Source organism: Paracoccidioides brasiliensis (genome assembly GCF_000150735.1).
Source record: "Paracoccidioides brasiliensis Pb18 unplaced genomic scaffold supercont2.7, whole genome shotgun sequence".
NCBI lineage: Eukaryota > Fungi > Ascomycota > Eurotiomycetes > Onygenales > Ajellomycetaceae > Paracoccidioides > Paracoccidioides brasiliensis.
Window position 1 is genome coordinate 1,036,803 of NW_011371364.1, and position 13,439 is coordinate 1,050,241.

At 47.4% G+C, this 13,439-nt stretch overlaps 6 protein-coding genes across 6 annotated transcripts in view; 3 read left to right on the top strand and 3 right to left on the bottom strand.

Annotated features, from left to right (window-relative positions):
- Positions 1-333: 333 nt before the first annotated feature.
- On the top strand, positions 334-815 carry PADG_06007 (uncharacterized protein; the record flags this gene model as incomplete). The annotated part of the gene is made up of 2 exons (XM_010762996.1): positions 334-648; positions 672-815. The coding sequence occupies 2 exons, from the start codon at positions 334-336 to the stop codon at positions 813-815; spliced, it is 459 nt and encodes a 152-aa protein (XP_010761298.1).
- A 173-nt stretch (positions 816-988) lies between these two features.
- PADG_06008 (uncharacterized protein) lies at positions 989-3,038 on the bottom strand (the record flags this gene model as incomplete). Its single annotated transcript, XM_010763202.1, has 5 exons — positions 989-1,336; positions 1,437-1,629; positions 1,712-2,243; positions 2,322-2,870; positions 2,957-3,038. The coding sequence occupies 5 exons, from the start codon at positions 3,036-3,038 to the stop codon at positions 989-991; spliced, it is 1,704 nt and encodes a 567-aa protein (XP_010761504.1).
- An 895-nt stretch (positions 3,039-3,933) lies between these two features.
- On the bottom strand, positions 3,934-6,462 carry PADG_06009 (flap endonuclease 1; the record flags this gene model as incomplete). The annotated part of the gene is made up of 3 exons (XM_010762997.1): positions 3,934-4,455; positions 4,557-5,118; positions 6,170-6,462. 3 exons carry the CDS (start codon positions 6,460-6,462, stop codon positions 3,934-3,936), a joined length of 1,377 nt encoding a protein of 458 aa, XP_010761299.1.
- A 3,305-nt stretch (positions 6,463-9,767) lies between these two features.
- PADG_12023 (uncharacterized protein) lies at positions 9,768-10,439 on the top strand (the record flags this gene model as incomplete). Its single annotated transcript, XM_010763310.1, has 2 exons — positions 9,768-9,857; positions 9,972-10,439. The coding sequence occupies 2 exons, from the start codon at positions 9,768-9,770 to the stop codon at positions 10,437-10,439; spliced, it is 558 nt and encodes a 185-aa protein (XP_010761612.1).
- A 349-nt stretch (positions 10,440-10,788) lies between these two features.
- PADG_12024 (uncharacterized protein) lies at positions 10,789-11,254 on the bottom strand (the record flags this gene model as incomplete). The annotated part of the gene is made up of 2 exons (XM_010763311.1): positions 10,789-11,056; positions 11,100-11,254. 2 exons carry the CDS (start codon positions 11,252-11,254, stop codon positions 10,789-10,791), a joined length of 423 nt encoding a protein of 140 aa, XP_010761613.1.
- A 950-nt stretch (positions 11,255-12,204) lies between these two features.
- Positions 12,205-13,439, top strand: part of PADG_12025 (uncharacterized protein) — a gene marked incomplete at both ends in the record, with an annotated part of 2,456 nt that continues 1,221 nt past the window's right edge. Inside the window, 2 exons of the mRNA XM_010763312.1 lie at positions 12,205-12,418; positions 12,507-13,422. Of these exons, the coding sequence (XP_010761614.1) occupies positions 12,205-12,418; positions 12,507-13,422 (1,130 nt within the window). The remainder of the gene's footprint in view (positions 12,419-12,506; positions 13,423-13,439) is intronic.

Consider the following 13,439-nt stretch of genomic DNA (forward strand, 5'->3'; position numbering starts at 1 on the left):
TTCTGAGCTTCCTTGAGATCGAGCATGTTGTATTAGTAGTTATCCTCTGCCTGCTAAGGATAGACATGTTTGCCCCTCGGGCTTGTGCTTGGTGGCTATGTCTCGTACAGACAATTGACGGCTTTAACCTCGGTATTCTCAAGCGTTAAGCGGCAGATTGAACTGCTTAACTGGAACCTTGGGGAATGTGGGGAGAAGTGAACTGGCTCCGCTGTCAGCCATGACCTGTCAGGGCGTGGATGGAACTACTTCCAAGTATTCACGAGAAGCGCTTGTTGCTCGAGTTGGTTGGTCTTGGAGTTAGTTTTACCGTGTATATACGCGGGCTGAGCCATGGCGGCATTCCATACCTACTACCACTCAGTGGCTTTGGTGTTAATTATCCGGGCATTCCGTGCTCAATATGCTGGCGACGTGCCTCGGCAGCTCTTTCGAGGTTATCAACTGAAGAAGAAAGACGAAGAAAACAGTGACCGACCGGAGAGTTCTCTATTTAATCCAGAGGTCGGTCCGATAACTATTTCTTACCGGGTATCCCACGCCGAAGCCCTCTTTTCCGTAGTTACGTCAAACCCGGATCGTAAAGGAGAGTTACCCAATATATCCAGAAAACCAAACTGGTTCATCTCACTTGCGAGTATGGATCCAGTAAATAACTATCCCACATGAAGAAAGTCGCTGGTGGCTTTTCTGATGGGAAAGAGTTCGATATTAAAAATGCCCTGGAGAAAAACGGGATGGATGTAACAATTCGGAAGTTCACAACAAAGTTCCCTGGAAATATTATCTATCTATTGCAAAAGTCGCCAGTTTGATGCAAAACGCTGACATAGATTTATCGGTCTATTTTAGCTATATGTTTTAGTATATCTCTAGAAAAATCATTCTCATCCCCGGCAAAATTCCTGAAACCACGGATGGTCAAATTAAAGTCAAAAAATGAGATAAAAGGCCCCAAGAAGCAAAAATTCCGAGGTAGACAGTCCAATCACAGCTTCGCACCCCCATTTGTATTCAATCCCAATTCCTGCTTCGCCCGCTCTTTCAACTCCCTTCGCAACAGCTTACCAACGGCATTTTTGGGTAGCTCATCCACAAACACCACACCCCCGCGCAACTGCTTGTACGGCGCCAGTCGATCCTTGACGAACTGCTTAACCTCCTGCTCACTGATTCGGGTCGGGTCAGCGACGATGTATGCACGCGGAATGTCCGAACCCGGGTCGTCCGGACTGGGGATGCCGCAGACGGCGGCCTCCTTGATCTCCGGGTGGGTATCCAGGAGGCCCTCGATTTCGGCCGGAGCGACCTGCAGGCCTTTGTATTTTAGGAGTTCCTGGAGGGGAAATATTAGACTCTAGGTTTATTTAGAAGACCGCAATCGTATTGGAGAAGGTGGGGGCGGAGAGAAAGGGAAAAAAGTTAAACAGAACTACCTTCTTCCTGTCCACGACGTAGAATTTCCCATTTCTTACGACGCCAATGTCACCAGTGCAAAACCAGCCGTCATGGAAAGCGTCTTTCGTTGCTTGAGGGTTGTTGTAATAACCCTGTGTCACCATCGGGGCGCGAACCAAGAGCTCGCCTGGTTGTCCCGTCTCGACGTCGTTGAAGTCATCATCGACCATCCTGGAAGCACAGACAGAATTTTTAGATCTCGGAAATGGAATGACAAATTTATCAGATGGGGGCAATCATCACAAACTCTTACCGCAGCTCAACATTTGGTAGAATATATCCAACACAGCCAGTGTCGTCATACACCCCTTTCGGCATCATTGTAATTGAACCGGTCGTTTCACTCAACCCCCACGTCTGGCCAATTAAGGTCTTGCTGCCATCTCCCACCTTTTTACTTGCAGCAACCTGCAGCTCTGCATCCATGGGCGCCGCTCCAGTTACAGCGTTGGTGATGTGCTTAAATTGGTCCGTGACATCAGGAGATTTCGAGATGCGTAGGAAAATAGAAGGGACGGTGTAAAAGGTTGTGATTTCATATAGTTTGGCGAGAGCCAGCAACTTCTTCCACTCGTATTTACCCATCCAAATCACGAGACCGCCGGCGTAAAGAGGACCGACTAGATAGCCGAACAAACCTGCGATGTGACTGATGGGCAAGTGAGCTAATGTGCGGATACCAGGAAGTTCTCTGCCCGCTTCAATCTCTTTCGCTGCCCATTTACGCCCTGAGAGGCTCGGTATGTAGGCCTCGGCAACCAAGTTCTCGTGAGAAATCATGACGCCTGATGTTTCATAACGTCAGCAAATTCTAATACCCATGCACCATTTGACTGCGTTTTCAGGTATGCTGAAATTCGTACCTTTGGGAAGCCCAGTTGTCCCAGACGACCACAGAATCACGATGAGACTCTTTGTCAACGCCGCCGGATCTGTGATTCGCTGCCATGTCAATTTCCCTTCGGAAATCACATTAACATTGCCCTCAAGAGAGCAGAACTTAAAAGCAGGATCCGATTCCAACACCAGAACTCGGTCGAGTGGTAGGTTGCACTGTTTGGCTGCCTGAGAGGCGACCTCCTTCATCTCTTTCCCGCAGATTATCAAACGGCTATTGCCAACAGTAACCTGTCGAGCTAGGTCTGCAACTGTCGAGGACGGGCTGGCTGCAGAGTATACTCCACCAGCAGCAATGGTACCGTAGAAGGCAGCGGGTACAAAAGGATGTCCATAGCTAACGACGGTTACTACATCCGTGTTGGGTCCGTTTGCACCGATGCCATAGTTGGTGCGTAGGCCATAGGCAACGCGCTCCGTGAGATCGCGGAGATCTTTCTTGGTGAGTACCTGGGAGGGATTGTCTGCGGCCAAATGAAGGGCGGTCTCGTCTACTGCTAGGCCATGTTCGGATTCTTTTGCGGTGGTCAGGGTATAAGAAGCAGGAGATATATCAACACAAATAACCCTGGGAGGGGAGGCTTTGGGAATGGGAGATTACCAAATAGAAAGGTGAGAAGGTCGTATTTGGGCACGTCGACAAACTTGTCCGGCCCGTCGTGATAGTAGATCTTCTGCGGCATGTTGAGAACGGTTGAAAACTGACAGCTTCGGTAGACAAGGACGGTAGAGATAAGACCTCAATATGCGAACAAGCGAACACACAGATCTCTCTTAAACTCGAGAAAAGACAACGCAGTCGCAATCTCCAGATATTATCAAAATCACCAAGAGCCCCTTGTTTTCCCGAGCTATGCACTCTGGAATATATAGTTTCGTAACACCATATTTGAGGCAGCTGGTGATCTGCAGGAGACAACCAATGCCTAACTAATCAATGAGAATTAGCCAGGACCGAGGTTGTCTAACAAAACGCGGAGAAAGAAAGCCACTCCAATGTTTAGCCGCCACAGCCCCTCAGACAGCTCGCAGGACGAGCACTTAATAATAGCCGGCCGATCCATACGTGAAAATTGTCGGTTATGCATAACCGACGCGTTTGACTTCCAGCATTCTTTCTGGTTTGGCGGTTCATCAGGGAAATAGACAGGCGCACATAGATCACCCTTACGGAGCCAAATCGCTTATTAGGTGCTAGCTTTTGAATATGTGTTTGTTGGAAAAGAGCAGCAACTGGCAGGGCTCTCTATTCGAGTTGAATCTTTATCGTGGTCCTCCTTTGGATGTTCGGGATCGTTTTGCGGGGAAATGCCAAGCCAGTCACATCGGTTAGGATCTTTCTGAAAGACTTAGCAGCAGTTTTTGAAAAAACACACCCCCAAATATCCGGCTTCGACGACGACTGATTAATATATTGTCTAGGAAACGACAGTGTTTCGCCCAAGAATGAATGATAATCTTATATCCAAACAATTGGTATTTGGTGCCTCCTAACGCCACAAAAAGGATTACTCCGCTAGATTACAACCTCGAAACAAACACGCTGAAGAGAAAATAGAATTAACCCTGCAAAGTTGATCACGCAGTCCCTCTAGGTTTAGATTTCGATTCCTTTTTCGCCTTGGCCTCCTCTTTCTTTCTTTTCTTCTGCAATTCTATTTTTTCCTCATGCTTGCGCTTCAAAGTCGCTTTTTCTTCCTGGGTCTTGGCAATCGGTTTGAAAAACCCTTCGAGTCGAGATTGCTGTGCTGTTTTCAGATTTTTCTGTAACCGTGCCGCAGCGTTCCGTACTCGATCTTCGCTGAATGCCTTCTCTTCAACCAGAAATTTTACCAGACCTTCGACATCGGGTGCCTCCCATTTGAAGTCGCAGTCCGGGTGGTCTGCTTTGCGAACATCAGGGTCGAAGAAGAGTTCCCGAGCATCCTTATATGGCCAGTCTTCGGGGATGACGTATTTCTTCTTCGGGTCGGATTCGATGGCCTCCACGACTTTTTCTAAGGAGCCGTGATCGCGGATCAATTTTAGCGCGGTGTTAGGGCCGATTTTGGGGATGGGATCGAGGTAGTCACAGCCAAGAAGTATGCAGAGGTCGACGAACTGAATGGGTGGGCTATTAGCCGAGAGAGAAAAAGAAAGAAAGGAAGAAAGGAAGAAAGAAAGGAGAGTGCAATGATTAGGTTTTGCCGGTACCAACTTACTTGCTTCCTATCCATATCTAGACCCTCCAGCACACGATCCAGATGTATTTCCAAGATTGGTTCTTTCCGTTGTTCACTGAATGTAAGATGTCGCAGCAAGATTGGCGAATCAAAGCATAACGTATCCATATCCTCTGACGCAGCCGCGTAAACCTTTCCCGCCCTTGCGAGAACCGCACATTGCGCCTCTGCCTCGGTGGGGGCGTCGATGTACGGTATACCCATAAGTTTGAGCAACTTTTTACACTCCTCATTATGTTCGCGCGTCACCCTGACCGTACGCCTTGAGAACTTTTCCACATCTTCTGCAGTGCCGATTTCCTTCGCCTCCTCATGGGCTTCTGCTGCTTCAGACTTGCGCATAAATCGTTTCGCTAGCTCTCCGGATTTGAGCTTTGGAGGCGCACCGTCGAATACGTAAACGGGTTTGATTCCATTGTCAACGATGCGAAGTGTGCGGTAGAACATGCCCATTAGATGTGAGGTTGTCTCACCCGTCTCACTCATGAGCTGTTGGCCATCTGAGCGGACGGCGACGAGGAAGCTGTAAATACTCATGGAGCTGTTTGAAAACCCTTAGCTGGTTATCCGTAAACCGTAACACACCTGGGACAAGGAGTTATCTTGGTCTTGAAGTAAAAAAATAATATAGTTATTACATACGCATCCTAGCAAAGGAATAAACGTCAATTGTCAGCTTTGTTCAAAAGCCAGCAGATGTGGAAGTAACCAGTAATTTCCCCTCCAAGACATAGAATAGAATCCACATACAATCGCCACCTTCCGGCCAAAATGATTTTTGATTTCACCAGCTTTGACTGCATCAGGGGCATTTTCCTGAATGATTTGGAATAGATCTATCAAGGATGCAGGCGAAGGTCAGAAAGTTTTCGTGCGCCACGTCATGATAAGCAGTTCCATTGGCATTTGTAAGACAATTGGGAAAGCATTGAGAGTGAACTTGCGTTTAATTCCCATCTTCAGCAGCGCACTCGTGTGTGGTCCGTGTATCCGTTTTCCTTTAAGAACGGAGCCCTTCCTCCCTTCTGCGACTGTGGGTGAACAGGTTGGGATTTAAGCACACTAAAGCAGTTTCATGTGCAGAACCAAAACAATTAAGGCATGTACACTGCGCACAGAGGAGGATAGTGAATTTCGAGACGTTGTGGAATAGAAACTGATATATGAATACCCTTGCCTGATGATGACATTGGACGAAGTCGGAGCCAACAACCGCGTTTAAATCACGTGACTGCGTGATCTCATATTGCCTAATTAGGTTTAGCGCATTTCTGACGCGGTGTTTGGAACCAACTTTAAGTGCTATGCCGTTTCCAGCTTAGCCTTGAGCCCTAATCAGCCACGTGACTTCTATAGTTATAGCGAAGAATTGCTTGAAATCTTGTCCAAGTTCTCTTTGGCAGAAGATTGCAGAGGATGAGGTCAAACCATGCCAATGGGATGCAACTGAAATATTCCATCCATGCAGACGGAGATCATCCCTCTGACTTGAAGTCAATTGGCTTTGGGTTAAAGTTTAAACGCAAATGGTTCTTCTGCCCAGACGAATTTGCACGATTGCTCTAGTGTGTGAAACGGTTATCCAAACTCACATGTGAGGGGATAGTCTCTGCACCATGCGTTCGCCATCCTTAAGATCCATGATTGACAGTATAGGTCGTCCTTTTCCCATGTCATCAGCGATAAGATCAAACTGCGGCTGGAGCATTTGTGGTACTGATGTGCAGTATATCGTGGAGATTTCCTCTGGCTTTGTTTGTCTCGCAGCAGCATGCTTGCCGAAAAACGGGTCCCGCAAAAAATGCGTTGCGTGCAGGCGACGAAATTGCAAAATGGGCCGAGCCAGGCATCGATTGTTTAGATACTGCAGATTCTCCCCAAACATCATGCGGATTGCACAGCCTTTGGGCTAGCTGAGCTTTTTCAATGTTCCGATTCAACAAGAGACTAAGAAGTCCTAATTCTCATACATCAGAAACTTGTGCTGTCGTTGCTGAGAGTTTTGGAAATGTGGAAGTTGCGTTCTATGAGATGTGTCAACCTTCGCTGTGCATGTTCATTCTTTCATTTGGAACCGCAAATTATTGATAAGAGATTCTGCTGAGTGTTAAGATCCTGCGCGAGATTGTTGCACGGAATCGGAAATTAATTAACATCGCAAAGGGCAGAGAATCGCTCATCAATTATATGACGACAAAAATGATGATGGGAAACTCAGCTGCAAAACAATATGAAAAATCACTTTTCTGGATTCTCAGTTGCGGCGGGCTGAAGGACGCAATGCATGGTTTGGAAGTTACTTTAAACGCTACTCCATTTATCCACATACCTTGGTTTGACGGGAGGTGAAAATCACCCATTCTTCTGATGTTATTTGTGAGGAGAAGACATCTCGCAGTTAACCTTGCAGGAATCATCATTAAAACCAAAATCTCATTAAAAGATCAAAACTGGTTGTTCATGGCCCAATTCAAAAGAGACCATTAAGGATCTACATTTAGATACCCGCAAAAGACGAACAAGTCTAGTGTGGCGATTTTGGAGCAGAGCTTGGTGGAGTACTGGCTTTTTGCCTTTTGCCATTGCCTTGTAATATCTAACTGAGAGGTGATAGTGGAATGGGTCTAGAATCCTTTTTGTACCTACAAGGTGCGCATAAGGACTTCATAGATGCCAAAAATAAAACCTACCCGCTTCCATCTGCGCACATGTATAGCAGGAACTATCTCCATCAAGGTAAGCTTTGGTAACTTACCAAGAGGCTCAAAGTCAGAACTCCGTTGGGGAGATGACTTGTTGTCTTCAATCTGGGCCAAATTCCGGCCTCACTTTCCTGCATGTGTGCTGTTCTGTGACACATGCTAAAACGATCAGCCAGCTCAGCAGGCTCCTTTTGGGGAACGCCTCGACTTTGGCATCAAAATATTGCCATCTATGGCCTATCTCGTCCCATGACAGTGTCCCTCTCGATATACACAGGCATGTAGTAGCTGGCAAGTCTGATCTGCAGCAATCCACACTAATGGAAATATGGGGCGACCAAACCCGACTGCAGAAAGGAATTGTTTCCAAAATTGAGCGGAGATTCAAAAAGTAGCCTCCACTTCGCATTGGAGGTGGCATGATAGACATGTATGTCGAATAGATATCCCAAAGATTTAGAAGCCGTTGGAAGGGCGGACGAGGGGCTGATAGGTGGGAATATACCAAAACTGGAGTTGAAGAAAAAGAATCAACATCACTAAATGAGAACCTTGATTGAAGAGGAAGGACCACCTTCATGAAAATATTGGGTAGAAGTGGATGGCTCTACAGAGATGGAGAAGAAAGAAGACAAAGACCTGCGCCAGCACAAATATAAGTAGCCCTATTTCCCCATAAGAACCATCCGAAGATCACGTTCAAGCCATTATATCTATTCTGAATTCCCAGAACTCTTTCTTGAATCCAATTTTCATCAACCAAGAAAAGCCAACATGAAGCTTTCCACTGCCCTCATTGCCTCCCTGCCGCAGTTGACTTTGCCCAGCAAACTAAGGGAATCTGTGCCGATATCTCCGCCCACGCAAATAACCAAGAGGCCACTGATATGTTTCAGTGCAGCGTCGGCCTTCTTAACGGATTTGACCGTGGCACGACTAGAAATAAGGCCTCTTGCGACATGCTGAGGTGCCTCCAGAATTACGCAGCCAGATACAACCAAGGGGGGATTTTCGCAAGACTCTCAGTTGTCCTTGACCCCGTCTGCCTTTTTCCGTAAGACTGCCTGCATTCTTTTCTTACCTTCGCCGTTTGTTCTGTATTTTGAAACTTCATAGAGTAGTTTCAGAGAGCAACAAACACTCGTGGTAGCCTTCAAAGGACGATTGCCATCTAATACGCGGCCGCTTCATGCCAATCTCCTTCGGCTTCGCTGGTAGACTGCGAGGAACGAAACTCGGAGTCTGGGCTTGATATGGGAATATCTTTTTCTTCTTTATTTTCTTACAGGGAAAGGGGTAGTTTTGTCCCGTCTGTACGCCTGAGGAAGTGTGAGGTTGACTGTCGGTGGTGGCTTGGTTATGTGTGACCTTGAGAAAGAGCGGGAACCGTAAAAGAATGTTAGATAGTGTAAAGGTCGAGAGATGTTCAGTGAAGGGTGATGAGATGCTGTGAATTCGTCGTTGACGCCCACAATCCTCTCTGATGTTTTCGGAAAATTTGCCCGCCTAGGGTCAGGTTGTCATTTATCCATCCCATATCAAGTCTATCAATGGGTTACTCATTCATTCCGAATTTTCCAATGGTGTTGTATTTGTATTTGGATCTTTGACGACAGTTAAATATTTCCGTTAGTCAATATTGAAGTATCGCTGTATGCCCAGATCCAATCAAAGACATTTCGGGTTGGCTCTTGGATATCATACATTTGTCTAGTTTAATGCATCTGAAGTAGAGATAGCCTTTATTCACAGAGGCAACCGTCCCCCAATTTCCCAGAGATCACGGAATATGGATACTAACGACCTTCTAGCACCGTAGAAATCGACAATGTTTGCAAGAAGTTGTGTGGAACCTGCAATGCAATCAGTGGATGCCGCGCTTTCTACATAGTTTCCTCAATGACTCGCTCAGCGGTAGTTATGCCGGGATCGATCGAAGGAAGTTGTGTCCGATGCCGTCATTCGCCCTCAGGACACCAAATTTAGGAACTAGTTTTGCTGGTTTTGATGGAGCCAGATAATCCATATGTTGAGACTACTCCATCGATTCAACAACAATGTTAGGGTTTTGGAAGAGGATTGTCTGTTTGCGAACGGGGTTTGTGTCAGCTAAGATTTGTTTTGTGAAGGAAATAAGCTCACGGGGAAGGCGGGAGTAACCTTATTTTAATTAAGGTTAATTTATCTCACCAATTAAAATGAGCGATTGGCCAGCCTTTGCTTGTAATTGGTGGGGGCCCAGAATAGAAGCTAAAAGTTATACCAAGTGAACCACCCGAATTCTTGAGACATTGGGTGGTTGATGAATACGAGATTTAATGTTATTTTTACCTTTTAGTTCTTTAACAGTGTATGAACGCCATTCTGTGACCAAAATACTTGGATGAAGTTCTCTCCTCGATGCTCGCAAATAATTTCACCCACGAAGCCCAACACAACAGCAGGCAGACTTCTTTCAAAGAGGAGCAATGGTGGCTACATGATCATAATGCAGACAGAGGACGCCAGACAGCAGCGTGCTCATGTCGAGTCAGGGGATCTGGGTAAAGTCATATATATGCATGAACACGAGGATAGTGTATGCATCCATTATCATCCCAAGGGAATCAGAGGTGCGATTTGACATCGAGCCTTGTGTCCACTGGATAAAAATGCTCCTGTTGAATACTCTACTCATATGCTTTTGATACAGAAAGGTGGCGTGATACCGGAGCTTGACTCGCACGAAGCCACACCAGCAAACCCGACGCCGGTTACATCTCGGTTCTCACCCTGGCATGCCTGTGGCAAGGACTACAGCTCATACTCAAAGGGGATGAATAATATGGCCGATCTCTATCTTGCTGGGGTGACCTGTCGTCTGGCACCTGGGGATGAGGATATAGACTCCACGTTGGATCAATGGAAGGCAACATTTGGAATCGCAGGAAGTCGTGATTACGTGCAATTCACGAATGTGAGTATGCGCTTCTTACCTGGCATGGAAGGACAAAGCGCGGGACTCATGGATATTACCATAGCTGTGCAGGGGGAGGAAAGGCTAAAAGAAACATTCGATAGAGCTAGAGAGCTCAACGTCCTGTCGGGAGACGGATGGGTTGACATGCTTGGAGTTAGGTGGCGGTTTGTCAAGAAGAGGATGGGAGCAAACTGTAACTAGTTAGGGCTGCCGACTTAGGGCTGCCGACAAAGTCCACGGCTAAAGAGCGAAATTATCCGTTTCTGTAATTGTGCAATTCTGGGAACGGGATCTCCTCTCGGGTTAAATTGTCTATATATGCAAAGATTTTGGGATTTTGAAGACCCCAAACAAGATCAATTTTTGGACAGGAGTTATGAAACTGGGTTGTTAGTGGCTTAAAACGCGGTGATTGGACCTCATCAAATGCCACTTCTGAGGGATTTGTCAGACTAGTTACCCGAGCTTGTCCCACAATTCTGTTCCGCCAGCGCATTGATTGACCCTGGGAAAAGAAAGTTTCGTGTTGCATCCTTAATGCACCTGAAAATCAGTGTTTCATAAAGATATTACTGACTTGCGTTGTTATAGCTTGTGACATTTCTATCACAGCTTTTCTCTCCTCAGACAGTTCATACCGGCGCAGCCGTTTAGGGCTGAAGTCGATTGACGCATTATTCGAGGGGCGTCCTGCCCTCGTTATTTTTGACAACGGATCCACATCGCCCCCGGCAAGAAGCCATCTTATGGCGTCTTCGTCTCCTCTCTCAGCGGCAAACGAGAGTGCCGTGCAACCATGAGAGCTTCTGATATCCGCACTGACACAGTTTTAGTCCAAAAGAAGATTATCTGCATCCTTACGACCTCTGAGTGCGGCTGCCCCGAGCGCTGTTATCCATAGGATGATTCAATGTTGGGAGATATACGCTGGTCATCCAGCAGGATCCTGATTGCGTCCATATAGCCGGATTTTGCTTCCATCCAGAGCGGGATGTTGCCGATAAAATCCGTGGCATTTGGATCTCCGCAGAGGAGCATTTTCATCCTGGACGCTCGGCACTACTGAGATTGCGCACACCCGCCAATCATGGTAAACTATAGTAAATATGGCAGAATATAGTCCATAACAGCAAGCACCTTGCCTTGCAAGGCTTATGCAAGGCCTTCCTATCCATCAAGACCACACCCTGCCCATGCATGTTATGCAAGCGTCGCTAGACTGCGTTGTTAGTTAATGCGCTTCGATCATTAATTGCTGATAAAAACCCCTTGAAAGTTGGAACTCGGCACTGCTCTCGGCCCGGCTCTCGGCCCGAAGTCACGAGACTCGGACGGGCAAAGTCTTGGTGGTCGGCGATTTCTTTGGTCCCGCATCGAGAGGCAATACATTTTCATACGCCGCAGGGGCAGCCGTATTGTCATCTTGTATGCGAAATGCCACCAGGACGGTGTATTACAAATACCCGAAACTGTAGCCTCGGCGCGTTCTTCCTCCGCCCCAAAAAATGATCCCCAACTGCAACTTTATACTTTGAATGGGATCCATCTTCCTCGCAACCCCATTTGCAAGTTAAATAAATTGGGCTTGTATCTAGTAACCAACACTCATATGTACATCAACTTGTTGATTCTTTGGCTGTGAGTATTTGATTGGATTTTTGAAGTCCATTTCCCCTTGTCGCACTCCACGGCATACGGCTACCACACAGGCACCGTGATAGTTTCCCTTCACTTTTATATCCTGCGTATCAGTGGATTTGGCTGACCCATATTGCCCCTTGCTGGCATTTAAAGTGCGTGACTACGCTGTGCAGCAAAATCCCCAGTCTTTTGCGGTATGTAACTTTACCCATGCAGCCATTAGCTGCTCCCTGTCGGCCGATGATTTGCGACTGACAGGGTTACTCTCCAGAACCCCTGACAATCCTTCGATCTCCTCGATTCAGCTGTTCGTACACAACAGAAGATGCATCCATTAGCCATTCGACGAGCCTTCTGCAGCCTCCGTGCTGTAAAGCGCCCGATTTCCGGCAATCTCGGCCGACGATACGCACACGCCACTGCTGGATTTAACTGGGAAGACCCTTTGGCTGCGTCAAATTTATTTACGGAGGACGAATTGGCTATTCAAGACACCGCAAGGCAATACTGCCAGGAGCAGCTGGCACCCAGAATTCTCGGTTTGTGATTTGCTGTCTCTCCTGTACAACGTACACGACGGGTAGGAATGGATTTGACCACCTAACATTAATAAATACACATGAACAGAGGCATACCGGAATGAGAACTACGACAAGAAGATAATCCGGGAGATGGGTGAGCTAGGACTTCTAGGTGCTACAATTGAGGGATACGGATGTGCGGGTGTCAGTACTGTCGCCTCCGGCCTCATCACCAAGGAAGTCGAGAGAATTGACTCGGGGTATCGATCCGGCATGTCCGTGCAAAGCTCTCTGATCATGACGGGTATCTACGAATTTGGCACCCCAGAGCAGAAAGACAAATACCTCCCCGAGCTTGCCAAGGGAAAGAAACTTGGCTGCTTCGGATTGACCGAGCCAAACCACGGATCCGACCCAGGCTCCATGGAGACGGTCGCCAAACCCCACCCGACCAAAAAAGGATACTACTCCATTTCCGGATCGAAAACATGGATCACGAATTCCCCCATCTCCGACTACTTTCTCGTGTGGGCTAAACTCGAAACAACTGGCAAGATCAAGGGATTCATCATTGAGCGCGACCAATGCCCGCCAGGCACGTTCGAGACCCCCGCGATCAAAAACAAGACCGCTCTCCGCGCTTCCATCACTGGCATGATTCAGATGGACTCCTGTCCCGTCCCGGAAGCGAACATGTTCCCGGACGTCGAAGGCCTGAGGGGCCCATTTACGTGTCTGAACAGCGCAAGATTGGGCATTGCGTTTGGTACTATGGGTGCGCTGGAGGACTGCATTGACCGAGCGCGCTCCTATGCTCTGGAGCGAAAGCAGTTTAAAGGCAACCCGCTTGCCAAGTACCAGCTTGTGCAGAAGAAGCTTGCCGATGCCACGACTGATGCGGCGTATGGCACCTTGGCTGCGATCCAGGTCTCTAGACTGAAGGATGAGGGCAAGGCTGCCCCAGAGATGATTTCTATGATTAAAAGACAGAATTGCGATAAAGCATTAGCCGGTGCCCGAACGTATGTTGTACACCACC